Source organism: Mus musculus, chromosome 7, assembly GCF_000001635.26.
Source record: "Mus musculus strain C57BL/6J chromosome 7, GRCm38.p6 C57BL/6J".
NCBI classification, from domain to species: domain Eukaryota; kingdom Metazoa; phylum Chordata; class Mammalia; order Rodentia; family Muridae; genus Mus; species Mus musculus.
The window spans coordinates 127,743,887-127,769,710 of NC_000073.6; the positions used below are offsets into that span (position 1 = coordinate 127,743,887).

Here is a 25,824-nt window from a genome sequence, read left to right on the forward strand (position 1 = left end):
ACACCTGTGAGGTGCATCCAGCAAGCTTCCAAGTTAGTGGAAAGGACACTAAACAAAGCTCATCTGGGAATTACTAGAAGGTTTTATTGTGGCAGTGGAATTTTAATAGGAACTTGATGGGTAAACAACTGGGTGGAGACGTGGGATGGATGAAAAAGTACAACTTTGGTCCACGCAAGGAGAGCGCTAGAAGGCCAGAAAGCAGTCCTTGCTAGTTGAAAGAAACGCCGCCGTGTGGATTTAAAATGGACAGACACTTCCCTGGGAGCCACGACTGTTACGGGGCTGCAAGGAGCCCCTACTTAGGTTAAGGCTAGTAGTCCTAGCAAACTGAGACTTGACACAGTTTTGACCGGAGTTAACTTCCTAAGCAGAAAAACCACACCCACCAAGTCTCCAGTAGGGCTGGAAACCCAGCAGAGACAAGGAAGCAGAGATTGGCTTGGGGTAGTACTGAGCAAATTTTCTAGGACGCAGGAGGTCATCCACATGGCACAAAGCAGTCCCTTTGGCAACTGAGAGTTCACCGGAAGCCTCCAAGGCTCAAAAGACAAGGCATGAGGCTTCACAGCTCCAAAGGCTACAATTCAGGTTGAGAAAATTTGGTCAGTGTGTGCGTCCTCTGTTAAAAGGAGAGAGGGCGCCCCCTGGGAAGAGTGCTGGGTAGAGATGGTTGGAAGACTCAGATGAGGACTGAAGAGGGAGGGGTGGGGGTTAAGATGGGGGTAGCCTACTCGTCAATTTTCTTTTCGCAGAAGCTAACTGTCCGGCATGATGGATTCCTGGGCTTCCAAAACGGCTGGGCTGAAAGGGAGCTCGAAAAAATAACTGCAGCCACACGCCCCGTGCCAGAACTGGTTACTTTCTTGAATACTTTTAACGCTAATTCAGCGTGGAGGTGAGTATTAATCATAACCCCTTTCGGGTAAGAAACTTAGGTCTGATGACTTCCTACGGTGGAAAGGAGATTTTGTATATTCCAAGGTCGTCTTCCTTTGGTTCGCACCACGTGTAAGGTATTAATTTGCAAAGGTTTAAGATAGGAAGCATCGTGTGCGAGACGTCCAGTCTTTATAAGGAACAACAGCGTGGGTATACTTTTCGGAGAGAACCACGCCTCCCTTGTCGCGACAATATTGGTTATGGTTTGCGTTCTTTTAAAATATGAAATCTTCACGATCCGAAAAGGCGGACATTCTATATTCCCAGGTCACTCCGATGTTTCTCTCTCCCGCACTGATTCCCACAGGTGACATCAATTCTCCGCCACTGGAGAATGAAAACTTGGGACTACATTTCCCTGCAAGCCCTTTAGAAAAGGAGGCCAAGAGCAAAGAGACTTTCCGTTTCCGTCCGCTAGCAATTTGGCGTGTTCACGGTGATACATATTTCAACAGTAGCGTCCTTTCTCTGTACAACTAAAGCAGAGACTACATAACCCACCAGGTACCGGCACCGAGGGGCAAGCGACTAGGTTGCCATCTCTGTAGTAGTCCTCTCCTACACATCCGCCGAGAATAGTATTAGCGGTTGGACTACAAATCCCATAGCATCATGTGCTCCTTCACCCTCCATCTTTGTGGTAGTCCCCGCCCCGCTCACTTCCATTGTCTCGACAGAAGATAAAGAGGGGAGCGAGGAAGACTACAATTCCCGTCTGGCTTTGCATCATCGAGTGCGGGATTTTGATAGTTCAGGCGGGCGAGGAGCTCCAAGTGGTAGAATGAAGCAGCCAGGAAAGGTTAGGTATCCTGCCATCTTTACGGTAGTCTCTTTATCCTCCCGGTTCTGGCATTCTTAAAGGAACATAGGAAGGCTAGAAAACTACTATTCCCATCCCACTTCATAAGATCGACTTATTAGGTGTACGCCCCTCGATCGCCATCTTGCTTGTAGTCCTCGTTTCTTTTCACCTTTCCATTGTTCCTGATGAGTAGAAATGGCAGCGGGAAGGCAGCAGCTGGACTGCGACTCCCGTCAGGTACCACACGCGCGGAGGGTTGTGGACCAGAGGGCGTGTGAGTGCCTGGAAAGGAGGTCGGGTCGGGGGAAAAGGCCATCTTGCTTGTAGTCATTCTTCCCGCTCCTTCTCTATGTCCTGCTACGGGGAGTCTCGGGTCAACTGGACTATAATTCCCGCCATGCTCGGCTTCCAGCGTGGCATCCTTCTCGCCATCGTATTTGTAGTACCGGCTGGCCCTTGTGTCCCACTTTTCCCACGATAGTGCTAGAATTTGGAGAACTACAACTCCCGTCGTGCTTTGCACGCGCTCGTCCTGGAAAGTAAAGGTGGTGAAGGAAGGAGGGAGAAGGGGGCGGGGTTCCTCTGGGAGAAGGAGGGAGTAAAAAGGAGGAGGAGGTGGGAAGAAGGGAGGGAAGAGGGAGGAGAGGAGGAAGGAGGAAGGAGCTGAGGAGGGATGAGAGCGGCGACCTGGGCCCAGGGCCGAAGCAGCGCGAGGCTAGGGGAGTAGGGGTGCTAAGACATCCCAACTGCCCCCACCCCCTTCCTGCCTCTGCCCCATCCTTTCCTTATACCCTCCCATTTTAGGAGTGGATTTATTCAAATTTTATTTAAATCTTTATATCTTGAGGGTCGCGCGTTTGAAGGGGGGAGGGCGGGGGCGCGTGCAGGCTGGGGGGGGCGGGGCCGGAGCAGCTTCCTTCACCCCCCTCTGCGCGCCCTGTCTCTGTAGGTCAGGGGGCCGCAGTACAGGGGCGGACCCAGGGGAGGGGGGCAGGTTGCAGCGACCCCCCCCTCCCCGGGAACCGGCGGTGGGCGGGGTTTGAACCCCGGAAACGGTGGGGGGCCCCTGGTCTTTCCCTGGACCCCTGGGCAGTTGGAGCTGGGAAGGGGCCAGTTAAGGGTCGGGGGCTTTGGGGAAAGGTGGGGGTGGGGAGCTGAGACTCATACCCGGGACTGAGTGGGGCCCGGGCAAAAGCTGAGCACCCTGCGCCCGAGGAGCCCCCGTTGGCCTGGGGGGGCTGAGGGACTGAGCCCCCCAGAGCAGGACCTCCCCCTGGAAGGGCCGCGCCGCAGCCCGTGGGAGGGCCTCGCCCCCGGCGCTCCCCATCTCCACTCGCTGCTGTCCCGGCCTCCGCCGGAGGGAGGGGCCGAGCGCCCTCGGGGGGCCGTGGACCCCGGCGTTCTGAGCGTTCAGCGCCCCGCGCCGCCCGGCCCCCCCGCCGCCGATGGCCGCCGACCCGCCGGGAGCTGCCGAGAAGGGAGAGATGGCTCCCGGGACACGTGTGAGGTGGGTTCATGCGGCTCCTCCTCACCCCCAGACCTGGGCAGCTCCCACTCCCATTCATCCTCAGCCTGGCCTCTCCCTTCCTTCCCCGCCCCCAGCCTCACCCTCCCTTTGCTCCAAACTCCTTCTCCAACCTTCTCTCCTATAACCTCCAACCCCAGGGAAGTGGCCTTCCTTCCCCGACCCTGCTGCCCCTTGCAGACCTCCCCCTCCACCCCGCCTCCAGTCGCCGCCCTCTAGGCCCCTCCCCCGGAGTGCTGGAGGGCCCCATACCCTGTGGATGGTCTGGAAGTCCTTGGAAAGGGAGAAGCCTGGGGGAAGCAGGTCTAAGACTGATTGGGAAGAGACCCCCCCAGGCTTGCTGAGTCCATGTGGGATTTCAGAGGATCTGGTTTCCAGGGGCAGGAGAGCCCCAGGGATTCCAGACAATTAGGGATGAAAAGCAGGCTGGTAAGATGTGAATGGGGGCGGGAAGACCTAAAGCCGAGCCCACCTTGAATTTTGTTGAGATGTTAGGGCAACTTGTAGAATCCTAGGGAGTCTGGGAGATTACCCAGATTGCCTGAGGGATCCTATTGGATAATTTGGAGCCCCCAAGGACTTGTGTGTGGGCTGAGAGGGGACACTAAGCATTTCAGGGGTGTCAGCCCGGGGAAGTGGAGAGCACACACTGGGTCACTAGAAATGGAGTGGGTCTGGCTAGAGTACCAAGGTTTGAAAGGTTTGGATGACTAAGTACCCACGTGAGAGAAGGGAGAGGGGAAAGAGTGTGGTGCATGCCCCTGGAATCTGGAGGTAAATCAGTGAGGGAATGGGGGGTGTGGGTAACAACAGGTATGAGTTGAAGCTCCCTCAGGTAATGCTACAGATCTGAAGCCTTTTCCAGGAACCTGGGCTTGGGATGTTAGAGGAGGGGCCTCAGTGTCCCTCCTTCCAGCAGGCGGGAGGTCTTGAGGGAGTGGCCCTCTGCTCAGGACACACACTAAAAGGCTGACCTTCTCTGAGGGTAGAAACAGAAGCTCTGCCCCCATCAGAGGTGTAGTGAGCTTGCGGCCAGGAGACTCTCAGGCCAGGCTTTGCAGGCCTCTCTGACCTTACCAACCATCTGCCTACAGCCCTCGGCGTTGCTGACGCCCCCAATGTCGTCGAGCAGCCGGGGACCGGGGGCCGGAGCGCGCCGACGCCGAACCCGCTGCCGTCGTTGCCGGGCCTGTGTGCGAACTGAGTGCGGGGACTGCCATTTCTGCCGAGACATGAAGAAGTTCGGGGGGCCCGGGCGCATGAAGCAGTCGTGCCTGCTTCGGCAGTGCACCGCGGTGAGTCTTGAGCCCCATGCCTGGGGTATGTGGAACCTCAGGCCTATTTGCCCAGAGCACCATCAGTAGTAGTACGGGGCCTGAGCATTCTCTGGGTGTCCAGCAGCAGCAGCTTCCCCGGGGTCCCTTAGGGGTGCTGCTCATACACTCACTTCTGCATTTCTTCACTGACTTGCTTAAATGTTTGATTTTTGTCTTTGTCGAAAAGTGGGCTACACAGAAGAGTCAGCCTCAGGTCTGTAGAGAGTTCGGCCCCTGCCGTATGCCCCTGCCCCCAGGTATCTGTGTTCAGGGGACCCAGCTCTACCATGGGAGAAAGCTTTTGCCTTTCTCAGGTCTTTCACACACCTTCAGGTGTCTTGAAATTGAGGCCAGGACCCCCGTCTTGTGACCTTGAGCAAGTCACTCTGAACTTCAAGTACCTTCCCTGTAAAATGTTTCTTTTGCTTCGTAGCAAAGATTAGATAGTAGTGTGCCATGAATGTCCTATTGAAAGGCCCAGCTCCGGAGTTATCTGGGAAACGTAGGTTCTCTTCTGCCTCCCTCATCCTTTCAGCAGCCTGGGGCACCAGGATGGCCTTTCCCCAGCAGCCCGCCTCTCCTCCTCCTCCAGCCACTCTTCCTGGTTGCACTTTCACCCCTCAGCCCTTCCCCTTCCTTTGTCCCCCAGCGCCTTGCCTCACCTCACCTTCTGATACTTTTCCCTTGATCTAGATCCCTGGCTGTCAGCATCCCTGATATGATTCAGTCCTACCATTGTCTTCCCTGAAGTCACATTGTCTGGAGACTTCTGCCTTTACCCTAGGCCTAAAGCAGCTGTGACCTTATATGTTCCACCGACCTTTCCTACTGGGCTCACTGTGGGCTTCCAGATTCACCCTTGGACGGCCCCCTGAACAACCTTAGAATTACCCCCAGACTTGTTACTTCTTTAACTTGTCTGAGCGTTGTCATTTACCTGTGGTCTCTTCCACTCCAAGCCAGTCCCGAGTCCTGTGCTAATGATAATAATGACAGTAGCCGTGTCTCAGCCCCTCATGTGTTGTCTTGTTCTTAACCATGGTCCTGTAAAGGAAAGGTCTGTCACCCCATCTTAGCGACAGAGGAGTGGTGAGGTTAAATCCATCGCCGAAGGCCATCCTGGCAAATTAAGTATCTGGCCTATGGGTTCTGACCTCCTTCATCCTATAGCTGATGTGGAAGAGCCTTTACCCTCCAGCTTGGATTTGAGGTCCCTGACGGCCCCTCTTTCCCAACAGCCCGTGCTCCCACACACAGCTGTGTGCCTCTTGTGCGGGGAGGCTGGAAAGGAGGATACAGTGGAGGGAGAAGACGAGAAGTTTAGTTTGAGCCTCATGGAGTGTACAATCTGCAACGAGATCGTCCACCCTGGCTGCCTGAAGGTGATAATCCTGGGAACCAACCCTGCAACCTGGCTGGGGTAGACTGTCGGGGAGCAAGGAAGTAGGCCACACTGTCCCAGGGCATATCCTGGCACCTTCTATTCATTATTTGGTCTCTTGCCTACAGATGGGAAAGGCTGAGGGTGTTATCAATTCCGAGATACCCAACTGCTGGGAGTGCCCCCGATGTACCCAGGAAGGACGGACAAGCAAGGTAAAGCAGGGGCTAAGATAGGGACAGGGTGGAAGATCCGGAACTAGCTGGGGGCCTCATCCCCAGCTTACACTTTCCAGGATGCAGGTGAGGGTCCAGGGCGCCGCAGGGCTGACAATGGTGAGGAAGGCGCTAACCTAGGGGGTGGATGGAAGCTGACAGAGGAACCACCACCTCCACCACCCCTGCCCAGAAGAAAGGGACCCTTACCTGCTGGCCCTACCCCTGACGATGTGCCTGGGCCCCCCAAACGGAAGGAGAGGGAGGGGGGGAATGAGCCCCCCACCCCAAGGAAAAAGGTGAGGAGCAGAAGGGGACGGCTGTCTTAGAACATGGGATTCTGGGAGCTGTAGCCTGGTGGGTGGGTTGGTTTTGGAGCCAGGTCCTACCTGACCTGGGGAGTGAGGCTGCGTGGATTCCGCCAGAGGTATTTGTGAGTTGTAGTGGGAGTTGTGGATGGAACATGCTCACTATGAGGAAGGAACACAAGCGAAGGGTAACTGGTACAGGCCAGGAATCTTTGAGAGACCTGGAGGATTAGGGAGGAGCAACAGAGCATGCTCAAACTACTACAGAGGCGGAGGGAAGGGCTCAGAAAATGCCTGAGGGGGAAGTAGGGAGCTGAGGAGCATGCTCAGTAAGGCAAGACACTGATTACAAGGTTAGGTTGCTGAGCAGTCTTCCTAGGATGGGGGCTTCTGGGATTTGTAGTCCAAGAAGACGACGAGGAACCCTAGTTTGGTTGTCTGGGTCTCTAATGGTGTCTCTTTCTTCCCTGTATCTCCTTGTCCTGGTAGGTGAAAGGAGGCCGAGAGAGGCACTTGAAGAAGGTGGGTGGAGATGCCTGCCTCCTCCGAGGAGCGGACCCAGGCAGCCCCGGCCTTCTGCCCCCCAGGGTTCTGAATCCGAGCCAGGCATTCTCATCCTGCCACCCTGGGCTCCCTCCCGAGAACTGGGAGGTGTGCCGGGGACCTCCTTCTCTCCCCCTCCCCCCTCCCTTGTCATGAAGACTAAGACCTGTCCTTTCCTGCTCACTTTGTTTTGCCCTACCCCTACATGGTCCCCATGGACCCTTGGGAGGAGTTGGGTGGGAGAATAGCCTTGGTCCAGGTCGCAGGAACTTGATTTCCAGCAGCCATTAGGCTGTGTGCAGCCCACTTTCCTCAGTTGTCTAAGCCTAAGTGGAAAGAACCAAATTTCAATTTCTTGCCAGATCACTGATTCTCGATAGAGCCTTGGCAACCTGTTGTCTACTCTGGGCTTGCAAATGGCTTTTCTGGTTTGTGAGATGAAGACAGACCACTTTCCTTCCCCATTCTCCCATCTCACAGACAAGATAAATGCAGTGAAATAGAAAATAACGGGCCCAGAGAAAAAGACTGGCCCAAGGTCACGTGGCTAAACTTGAACTCAGATACTACTTTGCACTGGTAATCTGAACACAGAGTCCTGCCTGTCCAAGTCCTTCACCAAATACCAGTTTGTAACCTTGGACAAGTCACCTAGTCTCTTTGAGCCACACTCAGTTTCCTTGTTGAAAAGGAGTAGCCGAGTTGTTCCTTGAGTCAGAACAAGGATGCGCTACGGCAAGACAGGGGGTGATTGCTTCCTGTACTGTGGCTTGTCTAGTCTCGCTGTTGCATGTCGTAGATGGTCAAGCAAGTCCTTTCTATGCCCCAGAGTTGAAAAGGCAAGCCAGCACTTTACACATGTGCTGGGAGGCTCACAAGCCACTGACTGACCCACAGGCTAGCTGGACTTTGAATAGTGGCTTCACATTGGAGATAAGGAAGCTGAAGTCCAGTGATGGACGGGGGTTTGGGAACAGTCAGGAACTTGGGCTGTGTCTCCCTGGGCTGTTCATCCTCTGCTGACTCCTTTGGGTGAGTGGTTGGGAAAGAGCACTCTAGGACCTAGTACAGCCTCACCTGTCTCTTTGCAGAAACCAAAGCCACCTATAGCTTCTGCTGAGGGCCCGGCAGTGCCATCTCCATCACCACAGAGGGAGAAACTGGAGCGTTTCAAGCGCATGTGCCAGCTGCTGGAGCGGGTGCCCGATACCTCTTCTTCCTCCTCGGACTCGGACTCGGATTCAGACTCATCCGGCACATCACTCAGTGAGGATGAAGCTCCTGGAGAGGCCCGGAATGGGCGGCGGCCAGCACGGGGCAGCTCCGGCGAGAAGGAGAACCGTGGGGGACGGCGGGCTATACGCCCTGGCACTGGGGGGCCACTGCTCAGCTGGCCCCTGGGCCCTGCCCCACCACCACGGCCTCCACAGTTGGAGCGACATGTCGTGCGGCCCCCGCCTCGAAGCCCTGAGCCTGATACTCTGCCTTTGGCTGCTGGATCCGACCACCCTCTGCCTCGGGCTGCCTGGCTTCGTGTTTTCCAGCACCTTGGACCCCGTGAGCTATGTGTCTGCATGAGAGTTTGCCGGACTTGGAGCCGCTGGTGAGTAGCCAGATAGGCCCAAGCACCATTCTTGCTACCATTCTTGCTTGCCAAGTGGTATATTACAGGTCTCTGATTCTCTGTGAAGCCTGGCCGCCTTTCTTGTGTCTATATTGTAATGCCATCCTTTCATGAGCTCCCAACCTTCTCAGTGGCTCTGTAGAAAAGAGATAGTAGAATCAGGAGTTTGAATGTGGACCCTGGGGCTCCAGACTATTTTATTTCCCTTTAGTGTTTTTATATATGTTAAGAGTTATTATGTGCTAAGTTTTGAGGTCTGTCTTCTGGAATTGCCTGATTTTTTTTTTCCCCAGTTTTCATTTGAGAAAACCTTTACAGGTAGCCTCTGGCCTCTAAAGCAGCCATGTCCTCCTGAGCCAGCTACCCCTTCCCTCCTGACCCTCAGCCCCCAATTACTTCCTAACCTTGCTTAGAAACGCTAGGCACCCCCTAAAGCCTGCCCTCCCTCTGATCCTCTCCCAGCAAGCTCTCCTCCCAGGCCCCCACAGCATGCTGTTCCCCTAATGGAGCACACACAGGCCTGGGCTTGGGGACGCATACTTTGTATCGATTTTTATCTTCATATCCCCAGCATAGTACAAAGGCAGTATGGATAGATGTTCCAGAAATGTTTCACTGAGTTAAATTCAAGGCTTTCCCAGGGCTCAGATGTCCGTCATGGCTTCAACAATGTTGCTGTCTCCAGCTCTCCGGAGGCTGAGGCAGGAGGAGCCTGAATTGGAGACCAGTCTACATAGGAGACGTTCTTCCCCCACCCCCCAAAGGTGGAGTTATCTTTGTTCACATCTGAGCCGACCAGGAGGGGATGAGGCATGCTGGAAGCTTGCTAGTCAAGTTAGGGGCTAAATTAAGACCCCACCCTTTTCCTTGGGACAAGCTCTGGAGAGCTAGTGTTTGGCCTTTGGTTTCTGTGGAGTCAGGGAGGCTGGTATGCAAGGAGCCAGAGGCAAACGCCTCTGATAGACTGTTTGCTCCAGTGAGTCTATGCCCTTGGGGTAGTTTTTTAACTTCCTCATGCCTTTCTTTCTTTTTCTTTCTTTTTTTTTTTTTTAAATCCTACTTCCTTCCTTCTCTCCCTTCCCTGTAGTAAGAATTGAACCCATGGCCTGGTGCATAGGCACTGAATTATACCATAAGACATCTTTTCTTTTTTTCTTTTTGAGATGGGGTCTCTAAGTTGCTTAGGCAACTTTTGCTCCAGAGTAGATAGAGTTACAGGTCTGCACCGGCAGGCCTAGCCTCAGAGTCTTCTTCATATAAAACCAGAATAGCTCTCACAGCAGTTGTGGTGAGCTAGTACAACAGAACTGAGTAGGGTCCATGGGACGTGGGAGCATCTCAGGGCTGTAACTGTGATTATCACTATTCACATGCGCATAAACACCCATTGAGAAACCAACGTTTTCTTACCTGTGCTTTGGAAGAGGTCACAGACTGCAGCATGGATGCAGTCCCAGAAGTCGCTGAGGGTTACCACGCCCTCTGATAGAGTCTGGAAGATGTTTGTCCATGCCTTTCAGGCTAGCTTTGTGCTTGACACATGGGGTCCAGAAGAGAGCTGGCACTAGAAGCGGACAGAGTGGAGAGGCCAGTGGATGCATAGTGGTTCCAGCTTGGGCCCTGCTCCTGGCCTGTGGTTTTTGTCAGTGGTGACTCATAGCTCTTAAGGTCTCTATTCTCACTTAAAAGTCTGGGATATATATTAATGTAATTGGTCCTAAGGTCCTAAGAAGGATTGGCTCTAAGATGCCTCTTCATTCCAGGGTACCAACATTCAAACTCAGTGTTTGTATATAATCTACTCAACCTCTAGATGATTTATGGTGTCTGATACAATGCAAATGACATGTAAATATCTGTATTGTTTAGGGAATAACAAAACAAGTCTCCTACAGTCCATAAGCAGATTTTGTTTTGAATTCATTCTTGGGCGGTTGATCCTTAGATGCAGAACCTCAGACACAGAAGCCCCAGTCCTATTTACCTTGTGGGATTTAATGAGGCTGTTCCTGCCTAGCACTCGCAGAGTGCCTGAGGGTACCAGCTCTCGCTAAATGGAGCCTTCAGGTGAGAAGAACCAGCTAAGGGGACCACAGTGGGAGACATGACAGGAAGCTCTGCCAGAGCTGGTCTCTGAAGCAGGAAGAGCGGGGAGGGGTTCAGATTGTGACTGGAGAGGAGATGAGGAGACAAGGTCTTGCTGTGAACTCAGAACGCCTTGCCTCAGTATTGCTTCTGGCTCCAGACCTTAAGGGAAAGAGAGATGGTACCTGGACTTGGGGTGCCGGTCTGGAATTCTACTGCCTGGAAGACTGAGGCAGAACGATTGTAACTTCCAGGCCACGCACTGCTCTGGGCAAAGGACTAGGAGCTAAGCAGTGGTGGGCACCTGTAATCTTAGCAGGCAGGACTGCATTTGAAAAAGATAAAAAAGGGGAGGGTGGGGGCTTGGGCAGAGTTCAAAGTATTTGTTGTAAAGACCCAAGTTTCATGCCTGGAACCCACTTAAGAGGCAGTAGAATTCCTGGAGCTTGCTAGCCAGCCCGCCTAACCTGATCAACAAGCCCTAGTTCCAGGTAAAAGACCCTGCTTCAGAGAAGACAAGGGGAGTAGGGGATGGTTGGAGAGATGGCTCATCAGTTAACAGCATGCATGGACTGCTGCCCGCGCCCCAGACGGGAATTTAGAGATGGGACTTAGCAGTGGAGCCCTGGCTTCTCCTGGGCCTAGGTTCAAGCCTTTGGACTGCTGAACAGCTTAGTCTTGCTGATTGGTTGGCTGTGAAGGCTGATTACGAGTGTAACTAGACTTGTGACCCAGGAGCCTGGGTGGGAGAGAGCCATAGTCTTGAAGCCTGGGAATCACAGAGGAGGAACAGTTTCAGCAGAGAGAGCTTAGGTGTGATCTCTTTGGTCTGAGAAAAGCTTGCGAGCCAGTCAGAGTCCACTGCTGAGAACACAAGGGCTGGTGCTCATGTGTAAGTTTTCACCCTGTAGGGAGCAGATTTGTTAGAGCCGTGAGTCTCAGCCTTCCTAATGCTATAACTCTTTAATACAGTTCCTTGTGTTGTAGTGACACCCACGCAGTAAAATTATTTTTGCATACTTTTAATCCCAGCACTTGGGAGGCAGAAGCAGGCAGATCTGTCCACCCTGCTCCACTGAGGGAGTTCCAGGACGGCGGGGACTACACAGAGAAACCCTGTCTCAAAAGAACCAAAACCAAAAACTTGCTACTGTTATAAATCCTAATGTAAATAGATACCTGTGTTTTCTGGTGGTCTTAGGCGACCCCGGAAGGGCTTGGACTCGTAGGTTTAGAACTGCTGTGGTAGAGCAGAGACCACGAGTGTGAGCTAGAGCAAGGGTAACCCAAGAATTGGGGGATCAAAATGTTCCCCAAAAAGAAAGGCTGAGGAAGGAAGGAGTGACAAGCAGCGGTGGGTGTCGATGGGGGAGGTACAGAAGATCAGGAACCAAAGGTGTCCACTGTGTCCACTGTCAAGGCCTGGGAGGAGTGTTTGCCTAATATCCAGAAGATGGGCTCCATCTCCAGCCACACACATCTAAAATCTGGATGTGCTTAGAGAGAGAGGGTGATAAAGGCATCAGCAGCAAAGATTTGATCCATTGAGTCCCGCTGGGTCACTGGTTTCTGAGAAGGCGCCTGGTATTCATTGGCCACGGAGACAGTATTGAGTGAATGAGCATACATGAAGAAAAGGGTGTGGAAAGAGGTAGAAGAGGGTGTAGCCAGAGGAGGGTGGTAAGTGGGAGAGCAGGCAGTGGCAGGCTTTCCTGTCTGGTGGCTTTGATTATTTAGAACTGGGAGGCAAAGGGCGGGCAGGGGGGTTCTGGGGGGGGGTGTTGATGTACTAGTAGACACTACCGTTTTCAAGGACGTGGGCAGAGAAGGAAGTAAGGAAGGGACTGGCACATGGTCAAGGCTGGCTGGTGGGAGAATGGAGGACTGTGGCAGTGTCCGGAATCCCAGAGAGCTCTTCCGAGGGAGAACTAGCTGTGATCTCCGCCCACGGTGAAGCAGAATCTGCCGAGAGCACTTAGTTAGGGCTGGCCCAGCTCTGTCCCCAGGGGGCTTCTGCAAGATGGGGTTTGAAACTGCAATGGAGGTTTTACAGGAGGAGGTTGTGGGCTTGGCTGCAGTCAGGAGGAGGATGTTTAGGCCTGCCTAGTCAAGAATTCTTGTGTGTTCTGTCCTGTGAGTGCCACATGTTTCACTGTCGTTCCCCCCTCCCCCGGCCTGGAATGACATCTGTGGCTCTATGTCAGCCAGTTCCCAATCCCATTGGACATAGGACTCATGCTGGACTCCGGTGAGCCCTTTCCTGTGCTGTTCTTTGTTGATGCTTCAGGCCTTTGAAGTCAACCCTTAACCCCATTTTATAGCTTGGGAAATGGAGGCCTGGAGAGGTCTCCCCAGGTGTGGAGGTGGAAGAGCCGGGGTTTAGATCTCCACGGCCTACACTCGTCAGCTCTGGTTCTGTCTCTGTGACTGTGCATGTGGCCTGGCTTTGCAGCACTCTTCAGCCTCCCTACAGCTCCCCTGGCCTCCGAGGTAGCCTCCTTCCTGCCCTTTCCCAGTCAGGATTCAGGTTCCATCCATGAAATACCTATGGGTCCTTGAACGAGGTGTTGTTTTTGCTTTTAATTAATTTGTGTATATGTGTGTGCTTGAGTGAGTTTATGTGCACCACAGACATGCATGAGCGTGTTGAATCCCCTGGACTGGAGCTCCAGGCAGTTGTGAGCTGCCATGTTGGCTCTGAGAACCAAACCAGGATCTTCCGCAAGGGCACTGAGCGCTCTTAACTGCTGAGCCCTCTCTCTGGCCCTTGGATACTTGTTTTTTAATCTCCATGGGCCTTAAGTTGTACAAAGGCCGTGATTATCATCTCGCATGGATGCTGTGCACTCAAATGCTCAATGTAAGGAAGGTGATGTGTGGTAAACCTTGGGTAAACACATGCGATTAGTCTTGTAGTCACCAGCACTGTTGTGGTAAGGCGACTTGTCCTCATCCTTGTCTTGTGAGTTTCCCAGAGTTGCCATGCTGCATGGTGATGGGCAAACCCCTGCTTTTGTCCACCTTCCCCTCCTGGAGGAAGGCTGCTTTCTTCACAGTCGAATCTCAGCCATTGTCTCAGTAGGATGGTCCCTTCTCCTTCTCTGAGTTGAGGTTCCATGCCTTTACCATCCTGGTTTCCCCTGTGGTGTCTTTGCCTTTACAAGCCCAGAAGAAGTCAGATACTCCTGTCAGTAGGACTTCAACAGTTGTTGGCTACCACACTGAGATTTAATCCCTATGTCTTGGGGCTGACTACAATGGGTTGAGTTGGCTCCAGCCAAGAAACAATAGGAGCGACTTCCCAAACATGAAGGTCTAGAGTTGAGTCGTGATGGACTTGAGATAAGTGGCCTCCCAGGGACACAGAACGTATCAGAGTGTATTGGTACTAGATGCCAGGGGATACCTGGATAGGCAGGTAAGAATGCTAGTCTGGCTTTTGTGGAATATGATACAGAAACAAAGTTGGGGACCTGTGAGTACCCTCAAATTAGGGTTTTCTTTCCAACTGTGGACAGACCAGAAGGCCTTCAAGGAGTGGAGCTCCTGAGCCAGGACTGAAGGCTGCACTGAGAAGGACTTTGGACATAGCAGGAGATCAGAGTGCCAAGGGAGAGAAGCTGGCTGCATGAGGGGTCTGCTTCTGTGTTTCTTCTGCTTAGAATTAGAGAGGTGTGTGTTTGTTGGTTGAGTGGAGGGGGTGAAGAGGGGAGATTGGAATGGCAGAAAGAAAGGAAGAGTGAAAGGAGGGCATCAGAAAACGGTGTCAGGGGACTTCAGATTGGAGCCTGATTTGTAGCCTTCGATAAAATGTATTCCAGCTGGGGAGTGTTGGGGAGGGTTTTGGGTTTTTTTTCCCCTGGGGATGGGTAGAAGGGGTTGATGGTCTGTCTGTCTGTCTACCCCTCTCCCCCCTACCCCCTTGGGGCAGGGTCTGAGTGTGTAGCCCTTGTAGACCTCAGCCACGTGATGTTCCTCTCGTGTCCTCCCTTGTGCTGGGATGGCAGGTGTGCATAACCATGCCCAGTTTGTTTGTTTTGAGTCAGGCTCTGGCCCTACTATCCAATGAGACTTCGAACTCCTTGGCTGAATGATGCTCCTGCCTCAGCCTCCTGAGAAGCTAGGGCTGCCAGCATGTGCTTTGAGACCAGCTATCTAACCACCTTTTTGTTTTGTTTGTTTGTTTGTTTGTTTTTTGTTTTTCGAGACAGGGTTTCTCTGTGTAGCCCTGGCTGACCTGGAACTCACTTTGTAGACCAGTCTGTCCTCGAACTCAGAAATCTGCCTTCCTCTGCCTCCCGAGTGCTGGGATTAAAGGCGTGCGCCACCACGCCCAGCTTATCTAACCTTAAGTGACAATAAGTCAAAAGTAAATCTGTTGTTTTTGAAAAGGAAGTCTAGCTGAATGGCTGTAGTGCATGCCATTTTGATCGCAGCACTTGGGAGGCAGAGGCAGGTGGATTTCTGAGTTGGAGGCCAGCCTTGTCTACAGAGTGAGTTCCAGGACAGCCAGGGCTACACAGAGAAATCCTGTCTTGAGCAACACGCCCCCTCCACTCCCACCCCTACCCACCCCCCCAAAAAAAAAAGAAAAAGAAAAAAAGTCTATTGGGAGGTATTGTATCATTAGTGCCTTTCTAACCCATATCACTTGCTTTTAACAGCTGTAGTTTTCCTACATCCATAGCAACTCCTGGCTAGAATGTAATAGTTTTCATTGTGTTTATTCATTTGTGTGCATGCATGCATGTGTGGTGTGTGTGCGTGTGTGTATGTATATGGCATGTATATGTAGTGTGGGAGAGGGTGGGGTGAGGTGTCATTAGGCTTGGTGCCAGTACCTTTACCTGCTGAGCCTCTCTACAGCTCTTGGTGACAGTGTCCCACTGTGCAGTATAGATTGGACTTTTAAATTTTTTACTTGGAGGAGGTGTGGCATTAAGCAGATAGCTGCAGAGTCCGTTCTCTTTCCACCTTTCTGTGGCTTCTGGGGATGGAATTCAGGCAGGCTGGCCGGCAGGCTTGCACAGCGAGCGTTTACTGCCCAGGCATCCCTGGCCTCACGGTTAGTTTAAGCTTCCCATTTGTGCGGACCTTTTTGTTTATGTTTTGGTTAAGACCAGGGTCTGGTGGTTGAGGCCAGCCTTGCGTTCCTGATTGTCCTGTCACCACCTCTCAAGTGCTAGAACTGCAGGCGTGTGCCACCGCTCCCAGCACAGCCTTAGTTTTAAGTGCAGATAGAGGACGACTTGAGATAAATTCAAGCCAGATGTGACAGCACAGGCTCACAGTCCTGGTTGAAGTAGGAAGTAATACTTCGAGGTCCTTTGTTGGTGGTGGTGTTTTTGGTTTTTGAGGAAGTGTCTCTCTACATTGCCCAGTCTGTCCTGGAACTCATTATGCAGACCAAACTGGCCTCAAATCCTAGACTCACAGAGACCCACCTGTTTGTGCCTCCTGAGAGCTGGGATTAAAGGTGTGTACCACCATGCCTGCCTGGCTCACTTCAAATTCTAAAGTACTTTAGACTAAATAGTGAATTCTAGACCAGCCTGGGCTACAGTGTGATAACCTGTATTGCAAACAAACCAAAAAAGTGAAGCCTTCCTTATGCAGAAAAATAGATAGGGAGTAGATTGGAGTTCAGTAACTCCTCTTCAACCCAAGACTTCCCCTCTCAACCTGGCCCTGCTGCTCTGACTGCCCATTAGTTCATTGGGAATTTCCTGACTTGACTTTGAAATTTACTGAAGTAGACAAACCTTGGAGTTTCGAGGAACTTCAGTATATCACAAGATGTTGACAGCTTCCTTGGGGGGGGGGGGCGGTGTGGGCCTTATCTGATAAAATATTTGGGAATCCTTCTAGTAACTGCTAGTTGAATCTTTTGGTGTGCTGGACTCAGGCCTGTTTACCTTTCTTCAGATTCATGTGTTTGTTGCTCTAGTGCCTAGGACCTCCCAGGCCTTCCATAAACAGTTAATGAAAAAATGCAAAGTGGGAAGGAGTCGTTGAAGTAGTTCACACTGGCTTGATTCATTCAGTCAGTGTGTGTGCGCGCTATAGCATGTACTTTGCCCTTGCCTTTAGTGTGTCAGATGCTGGAGATCCAGAAGTGAGAAAGGCCAGATCTGCCCTGTGGAGCTTACATTCTAGTGGGGGAAACTCTGTAACTTAACAGACAGACAGAAAGCATCAGGGCTTTAGTCCAGCCTTGGCTCACACACATGGCAGAGGAGAGCTGAAAAGTGCCTGTAAGCTGTCATAACTTAGTAAGGGAGAGGAATCAAGAAGCCCAGAGATAGATTGTGGGGGCTGCTTTTATAGGTTTAGAAGGCCCATGAACTGTAATTACTTCATTTGATCTTATAGCAGCTCCATGGAGCAAGCCCCCTGAGTCATTATCTGTAGTTTATAACTGAAGTCTTTCTGACTCAGAGAGAGGAATGGACTTGCCTAGGGTCTTACTTCTAGTTAGCAATGAGGTGGGGTCCTAAATCCAGTCCTTTGGGCTGAAGGCCAGAAGATTCTTGCATTCCTTGGGACATGAGAGAACTGGGTTTTCCTGACTGGGTTCCTAGAGACTTGGGCCTTAGGACTCTGTCTCCCCCCTGTGGCTGGCAGGTGCTACGACAAGCGTCTGTGGCCTAGGATGGACCTAAGCCGGAGAAAGTCACTGACCCCACCCATGCTTAGTGGGGTGGTTCGCCGCCAGCCCCGTGCTCTGGACCTCAGCTGGACAGGTGTCTCCAAAAAGCAGCTCATGTGGCTCCTGAACCGACTGCAAGGTAGGATGGTGGTGAGTCAGGACAGACAGACACAGAGGTAGGATGGTGGTGAGTCAGGACAGACAGACACAGAGGTAGATGGTGATGAGTTGGGACAGACAGACACAGAGGTAGATGGTGATGAGTTGGGACAGACAGACACAGGTAGGATGGTGATGAGTTGGGACAGACAGACACAGAGGTAGGATGGTGATGAGTCGGGACAGACAGACACAGAGGTAGATGGTGATGAGTTGGGACAGACAGACACAGAGGTAGATGGTGATGAGTTGGGACAGACAGACACAGAGGTAGGATGGTGATGAGTTGGGACAGACAGACACAGAGGTAGATGGTGATGAGTTGAGACAGATGGACACAGGATAGGATGATGATGAGTTGGGACAGACAGACACAGAGGTAGGATGGTGGTGAGTCGGGACAGACAGACACAGAGGTAGATGGTGATGAGTCGGGACAGACAGACACAGATGTAGGATGATGATGAGTTGGGACAGACAGACACAGAGGTAGGATGGTGATGAGTTGGGACAGATGGACACAGGATAGGATGGTGATGAGTTGGGACAGACAGACACAGAGGTAGGATGGTGATGAGTCGGGACAGACAGACACAGAGGTAGGATGGTGATGAGTTGGGACAGACAAACACAGAGGTAGGATGGTGATGAGTTGGGACAGACAGACACAGAGGTAGATGGTGATGAGTCGGGACAGACAGACACAGATGTAGGATGATGAGTTGGGACAGACAGACACAGAGGTAGATGGTGATGAGTCGGGACAGACAGACACAGATGTAGGATGATGAGTTGGGACAGACAGACACAGAGGTAGATGGTGATGAGTTGAGACAGATGGACACAGGATAGGATGGTGATGAGTTGGGACGGATGGACACAGAGATAGGAAGTGATGAGTCAGGACAGATGGACATAGAGGTAGGATGGTGATGAATCGTCAGGACAGAGGGGCACAGAGGCGGCTGTTGGTGAAGGTCTACAGCCTGTTTCTTTCATTCTAGGCCTGCAGGAGTTGGTGCTTTCTGGGTGCTCCTGGCTCTCTGTCTCTGCCCTGGGCTCGGCCCCACTGCCAGCGCTGCGGCTCTTGGACCTCCGCTGGATTGAAGATGTTAAAGACTCCCAGCTTCGGGAGCTGCTGCTGCCTCCACCAGACACCAAACCAGGTTTGACCACCATGATCATCTGTAGATGGGTTAGCTAAAGTGGAGATGTAGGCCTTGAAGCCTCTTCTGAGGGGCCAGGGAGTCAGAGTAGTTAATAAAGGAATGGAAGAAGACAGGAGTTTGACCCATCTTGGCTATGTCTCATTCACTTTTCCTACTGTGTGCTTTGAACTAAGTCTTTTTTTGTTGTTGTTTTTTTTTTGTTTTGTTTTGTTTTTTGTTTTGTTTTTTTTTGTTTTTGTTTTTCGAGACGGGGTTTCTCTGTATAGCCCTGGCTGTCCTGGAACTCACTCTGTAGATGAGGCTGGCCTCAAACTCAGAAATCCACCTGCCTCTGCCTCCCAAGTGCTGGGATTAACGGCGTGCGCCACCACCGCCCAGCTTGAACTATGTCTTAAAAGGGTAGGTTCCGGGCTGGTGAGTTGGCTCAGTGGGTAAGAGCACCCGACTGCTCTTCCGAAGGTCTGGAGTTCAAATCCCAGCAACCACATAGTGGCTCACAACCATCTGTAACAAGATCTGATGCCATCTTCTGGAGTGTCTGAAGACAGCTACAGTGTACTTATATATAATAAATAAATCTTAAAAAAAAAAAAAAAAAAAAAAAAAAAGGGTAGGTTCCCTCAGGAGGGAGGAGAAGGCCTGGTGATGTAATGGTGCTCAGAGCGTTCTCTCTGGACCCAGCTGTGTCTTCATAGCAGAGCCAGGAAAACCATCCAGAGGGCACAGCTGTTGTTTCACCCTGGGCTTTAACTGTCACTCCTAGTACTAGAAATAAGGACCACATTTTTTTTTTGTTTTCTGTGCCCAGGGAACTCAGCCCCCTATGCATGTTAGGCAGGCACTCGAACACTGAGCTCACAGGGTCGGTTTTTGTAGTTAGTTTGGTTTTACACAGGGTCTTATTCTGTAGACCAGGCTGGCTTCCAACTCAAGAGAGATGAATTTGCCTCTCTCACCCATGTGCTGGGATTGGTGTGAGCTACCACACCTGATCACTTATTAGTTTTCATCTCTGTTTGGTCTTGAGACAGGTTTTGTTCTGTAGCCTAGACTGCCCTGGAAGCTGTGATGCTCTGCATCCCAAGTATTGAGCTTAGGTCTGCACCTCCATCCTTGGATAAACCAGCATTGCCTCCTCCTGCCTTATGCCATCCTTGCATTTCAGCTTTTTTAGCCTTCTTGCCAAATTCTCTCCAAGTCTGGGGCCATTTTCATTTCCCCATTTTCTTTGCCTCTTAGGCTGTTATCTTCCTCCATCTAATTAACAGCTGTCCTTTTTTAGAAGTATTTCTTTGAAGGGGAAGACACCACACTTGGTATTTTTTAGTCTTACTTTTTAATTCTCTGAAGCCATGAGCCCGTGGTAAGAGGTTTTTGTTTCTGTTCTGGTGGCTCTCCCCGAGTGTGATTCTAAGCCGAGCAGGGCAGCTGGGGCGTCAGTGAATCCAGAGTCTTCCATCTTTACTGTCCTCTTCTTCTGATCATTTGCTCCCTTCCATTCCCGAAAACTGTCTCAGCTCTGAGATGATTTAACATGGTTGCATTTCTCACCGTATACTAATGGAGGACATATACTAATGGCCCCTGCCCTTCTTCCCACAAGTTCTAAATGACCTTTCTTCTGGTCGACTGAGCTGCGGCCAGTCTGTAAATGTGCTCGTCAGAGTCATGTGGAGGGGTAGAAACCTGGGCTTGCCATGTTGAATGCGCACAGAGGTAGAGCTAACAGAAGCTATGTGTTTAGGTGCCAGACCTTAGGGAGCAGTACCAGCAGCCCTGATGTTGCTGTTCACTGTCAGGGTAAAGTAAGGATGGGTTTTCAAGAAAACCGCTGTATCCAAATTTCTATATCAAAATGTACTTTTAGCTGGGCAATGGTGATGCACGCCTTTAATTCCAGCACTTGGGAGGTAGAGGCAGGCAGATTTCTGAGTTTGAGGCCAGCCTGGTCTACAGAGTGAGTCCCAGGACAGCCAGAGCTATACAGAGAAACCCTGTCTCAAAAAATAAAAACAAAAGTCCTTTTAGTATCTGGAGAGCTGGCTCGGTGACTGCTCTTCCAGAGGACCTGGGTTTGAATCCTAGTACCCACATGGTGGTTCACAGTAGTCTGTCATTCGAGTCACAGAGGATCCCTTTTTGCTTCCTTGGGCACTGTACATATGTGGCATATATACAGGAAAAACACCCATACCCCTAAAAAAATGTAGTCAGGCAGTGGTGATGCATGCCTTTAATCCCAGCACTCAGAAGTCACAGGCAAGTGGCTGTCTTGAGTTCAAGGCCAGCCTAGGCTACAGAGCAAGTTCCATGACAGAGAAACCTTCTCTCCCTCCACCCCAGTCCCCAAATAATAATAATTTTTTTTTCTGTTAGTCACTATATAAGCCAGGCTTATGTAGTGGTATGGTGGCCCACTGTGTAGTCCCAGTACATTTGAGGCTAGCCTAAGCTAAATATTAAAATTCTGTCTTAAAAACAAATTTCAAATAAAGAGTAATTCTAATGGAAGCCTAGCAGTGCATTCTTGTGATCCTAGGGACTGGGGAATTTGAGGCAGGAGAATCAGGAATTAAAGGCAAGCCTAGGCTACTTGGAGACAGTTGTCTCAGAAGGGAAATGAGGACACAGCTCAGTGGTGAGGGTTCACTCTACATGCGTGAGGTCCTATGTTCAGCATTCCCCCCCAACTCCCAACACACACACACACAGAGTTTTAGCACTGTGCAGATGTCATATGCCACAGCACAGTTTTGGCAACTTACCTTGGACTGTGATGTCTGGTGATGTATTTTTTAGAGCCAGGTTACTGCCTGGCAAGTGACTATGGTATTGTTATAAAATGAGATAAGAGTGTGAGTCAGCCCTGGCCTGGGGTCCTAGCTTGCTCTGTTATTTTGTAATCAGGTGCTCTGGGGTCCTGGCTCTGCTATTTTGTAATCATGTGCTCTGGGACAGGTGTTCTCATCTGTAAGCAGAAGTGATTAAATAGAAATGTGGCTTCCTTCTTACATTTTTTTTTAAATTTTAAATTATATGTATATGTTTGTGTAGGGGGTATGTTCACATGAGTGCAGGTGCTTACATAGGCCAGGGGTGTCAGAATGCATACTGGGTCCTGGGAATTGAACTCAGGTCTTCTGGAAGAGTGGTATATGTGGTTAACTACTGAGCCTCAAGGCTTGGCTTCTTCAAGTGGAGTTAAAGGCTCAGCAGTATTATCACAAGAGAATTTGGAAGGAAAGTAAATCTAAGATCTTGGGCCTTGTGCAGTTCTGGGCTTGCTGCAATTCTGGGGTGGGGCCAGCAGTCCACCTCAGGGACTTAGGCCAGTAGTGTGGGGGTAGGAGGACTCTGAACTCTTTCCCCCGGAGATAGGGGAGGAGGCTGCCTCTGGACTCACTCTGCAGTGGCTAGCAGTCTCTTGAGTGTAGGTCATCCCAGTAGGGTTTTGTGGACAGAGCCACTTGTGGAATGTAGCCTCAGTGAAGCTGAGACAACGGTGGGACTCAGAGAGATGAATGCTGTATCAGGGAGTTAGCCAGGCCTTGGTTTCTATTGCTGTGATGAAACATGAAGTCCCCAGAGGCCCTCGGGGAGCAAAGGATTAACTTCATCTTACAGCTTAGAGTTCAGTATGGAGTCAGGGCAGGACCTCGGGCAGGACGGGGAGCAGAGCAGAGGCCATGGAGGTTCACATCTTACTGGCTTGCACGGCTTGCACTCAGTGGCTTGCTCGGCCTGCATGTTTATACTACTCAGGTCTACCTGCCCAGGGTGGCACTGCCCATAGGGTGGCACTGCCCATAATGAGCTGGGCCATCTCATGTCATGAATTGAACATGATATGAACATAAAAAATATATATATGCCCTCACAGACTAGCCTGCAGGTTAATCTGGTGGAGAACTTTTTTTGTTGTTGTTTTTTGTTTTTTGAGACAGGGTTTCTCTGTATAGCCCTGGCTGTCCTGGAACTCACTCTGTAGACCAGGCTGGCCTCGAACTCAGAAATCCGCCTGCCTCTGCCTTCCAAGTGCTGGGATTAAAGGTGTGAGTCACCACTGCCCGACAGTGGAGAACATTCTTAAGTTGACATTTTCTTTGCAGATGAAGACACACTAGCTTGTGTCAAGTTGACAAAAGAACAAAACAAAAAGCCTAACCTGCACACACCACCAGAAAAGGTCAGGTAGAGAAGAGATACTATTTCATTTGTGTTTGAGAATGCTTTTCTTGATACCAGAAAGTAGATCGGGCATTAGCACTCAGGAGGTAGAGGTGGGAGAATTGTTGCTAATTTGAGGCCAAGTAGGTCTACACAGGCAATTCAGTCCAGGCAGAGTTACATAGCAAGGGTGTGGGGAGGGTGCCTGCAGTCAGACCGGGTTCTGGTGCAGAACGAATGAAAGGAGTTCAAGCAAGCCTGTTGTTGAGCCTCTGTAGTCACGGGAGGGTGGAGGGTGCTGTTTATTGGATAATGGGTAAAGACACCGAGCATCCTACTAGGGACAGAGCATTGAGCAAAAGTTCCTGCTTGCTTGGAACTGCCGTTTCTATGGAGGGAGGAAAGGGTCAAAAAGCAAAAATGTATACAGTGTATCAGATCCCTGAGATGGGGGCTTAGGACTGAGGAATGTTGAGACTTGAGAGCTCTCCCGGAAGGTTTCCCTGAGGGGATAGGAGCAGGTCAGCTGAGATGCCACGTGTTGCTGTGAAGAGCCAGTCATGTGGAGCAGCAGCAGTTGAGGAGACTCCCTTGTTGGGAGCAGGTGTAGGGCAGATAATGAAGACCACGAGGACAGGCTGGGAGGAGCGCTAATACTACTTTATCTGCCTAGGGCAAACTGAGAGTCGAGGCCGACTGCAGGGGGTGGCAGAACTTCGCCTAGCTGGTCTGGAGCTCACAGATGCCTCCCTGAGGCTCCTGTTGCGCCACGCTCCCCAGCTCAGTGCCCTGGACCTGAGTCACTGCGCCCACGTTGGGGACCCCAGTGTCCACCTCCTCACGGCTCCTACTTCCCCTCTTCGAGAAACACTGGTGCACCTCAATCTCGCTGGTAAGTGCGATCCCCCGTGTGAAGTCCCTGTCTACCGTGTGCTACCTCCTTAGCTGTCTAATCTCAACTGCTGCTGCCCCTTACGCAGGGTGCCACCGCCTCACGGACCACTGCCTTCCACTGTTCCGTCGATGCCCACGTCTTCGCCGCCTGGACCTACGCTCCTGCCGCCAGCTCTCACCTGAAGCTTGTGCCCGGTTGGCGGCTGCTGGGCCCCCTGGCCCCTTTCGCTGCCCAGAAGAGAAACTGCTTCTCAAGGACAGCTAGTTGGGTGCCGATGCCCCCTTCCCTTCCCTTCCCCAGGACTCAGCCAGAGAACCTGGACCTCTTGCCTTCATTTCACCCCCTGTTGGGAGGCCAGGTTATTTTCTTCATGACTTGGCACTCCTCAGTTTAATGACTTGGGATTCCTGCCCAGGGACTTGAGCCAGCCTTCCCTCTCTCCCACCTGCACTGATATCTCTGGGGGTCTTTGCTTCCCATCTCTCCCTTTCACCTGCTTCATTGTCCATCCCCTCTGGGGAGTGGGTCAAGAGGTACTGGGGAGGTGCTGAGCCAAAGGGATGGTGGGAGGGAGGGGCGGTGAAGGTGCAAGTCTGGAGTAGGGAAAATGAGGTGACATGGTATCTTGTACACAGGATACTGGGGGCTGGGGGAGGCGATGGATGGGTGTGGGGAGGGCAGAAATCAGACCAACAAGGGTTCAGGGAACAAAGACCAGTTGGGTGGGATGGGGGGCCAAAAAGGGAAAACAGAGGAGCAATTGGGGATCCGAGTGTCAAGACAGGGGGCGCTACAAGCCAGGTAATGCCAGGACTGGGGGCTGGGAGAGGAGCAGATGTGGGGATAGTACCCTCTGCGTAGGGTTGCCTCTCTCCCCTTCCCTCTACCCAGATTTCAGTTTTCCCCGACCTTGACTCCTTGAACGTCACTGAAAATGGCAGCTATTGCAAGGAGTAGGGGCCGCGGGTCTACCTGCTGTTAAGCTCGGTGGCCCAGGGGAGTGGTGAGGGGTAGCCCAGACCCCTGCCTGGCTCTCTACACAATACTTGAACATTCATCTGTACTGAAGTGTTACTTGAACCGGGGGAATCTCGGACTTGGGGGAGTGTGATGTGAGGGGACCAGCTTGACCGAGACTGGGCTATGGGTACCCAGTTTGGACTGTCCCACCCCTAGCTCTCTTGCATTACTGTCTTGAACAGCTCCACCCTTCACTTGAGTTGGGGTGGGGAAATGTCAGCTTAAAGATGGGCAAGATGGGACTCCTCCAGTTTGGCTCTTCCCATTCTTTCATCGTCATGGAAACTCGTGTCCCATTTGCCCAGGGAACTGCCACTCCTGGTTGCCATGGAAATAGCAGCCAATGGACACCTCCGGAAATCAGTGCTAAGACTGGAAACGGTCCCTCTTAGTTGCTGTGGGAACTTAGTAACAGACTCTTGGCACCTCCCCTCTTCCCACCCCTTTCCTTCTTCCAGTGTGGGGGTGGGGTCTCAAGAGCCTGAGGGAGGAGTCAGGTCTAGGTCCCACTCAACTTAGGCCAGGGGGAACTGGATTGTACTACATGGGGGTGGGGGGAGGGGAATCTATCCACATACCTCAGGTAACAGGAAGGTGCGCGGGTTGGGGGCGGGGGCTGGGCGGACCAAAGGCAGGAGGGGGGGCCTGGGGTTGGAGAAAGGCTTGACGGTGGGGCCGCTTGCGGGAGGGGAGGAGGCACCCCGGCGAGGGACAAGTGGGGCACCCAGCCGGGCTGGACCCCTAACCCCACAAGTCTGTACAATAAGGTTTGCTATAAAACTCAGAATCTAGCCGGGGCCGCTGACTTTTTGTGTCTGTCTGCGGTGTCGAGTCTGAGTGGTGGGTAGGGATGGTGGAAGGGGCTCCTTTGGTCTCTGGGAGGAAAATGGGCTTAATTTTCCTGAGATGACTGCTCAAAGAGGAGTGTGGAAGTCTGGACACCTGTGAATGTCCAGGTACATACACTGGGTGGTCTGAGGCCAGCAAAGTCCCAGCAAAAGCTGAGGCTGAGCATTCACGTCGT

At 51.8% G+C, this 25,824-nt stretch overlaps 1 protein-coding gene across 8 annotated transcripts; it reads left to right on the forward strand.

Moving 5' to 3' along the window:
• Positions 1 to 25,597, forward strand: Fbxl19 (F-box and leucine-rich repeat protein 19). Of its 8 annotated transcripts, none has more exons than XM_011241782.3 (11): positions 1 to 1,981; positions 4,364 to 4,564; positions 5,824 to 5,967; positions 6,095 to 6,181; positions 6,262 to 6,480; positions 6,979 to 7,140; positions 8,124 to 8,635; positions 17,366 to 17,529; positions 18,554 to 18,715; positions 23,559 to 23,777; positions 23,866 to 25,597. In XM_011241782.3, the coding sequence occupies exons 1-11, from the start codon at positions 1,940 to 1,942 to the stop codon at positions 24,042 to 24,044; spliced, it is 2,091 nt and encodes a 696-aa protein (XP_011240084.1). In that variant the 5' UTR covers positions 1 to 1,939; the 3' UTR covers positions 24,045 to 25,597. The 8 variants fall into 8 exon arrangements, with proteins under 8 accessions (XP_011240084.1, XP_030098397.1, NP_001361722.1 ...); NM_001374793.1 differs by lacking the exon at positions 1 to 1,981 and adding an exon at positions 2,392 to 3,251 and having other exon boundaries at positions 6,979 to 7,011; NM_172748.2 differs by lacking the exon at positions 1 to 1,981 and adding an exon at positions 2,889 to 3,251 and having other exon boundaries at positions 23,866 to 25,042.
• The last annotated feature ends 227 nt before the right edge of the window (positions 25,598 to 25,824 follow it).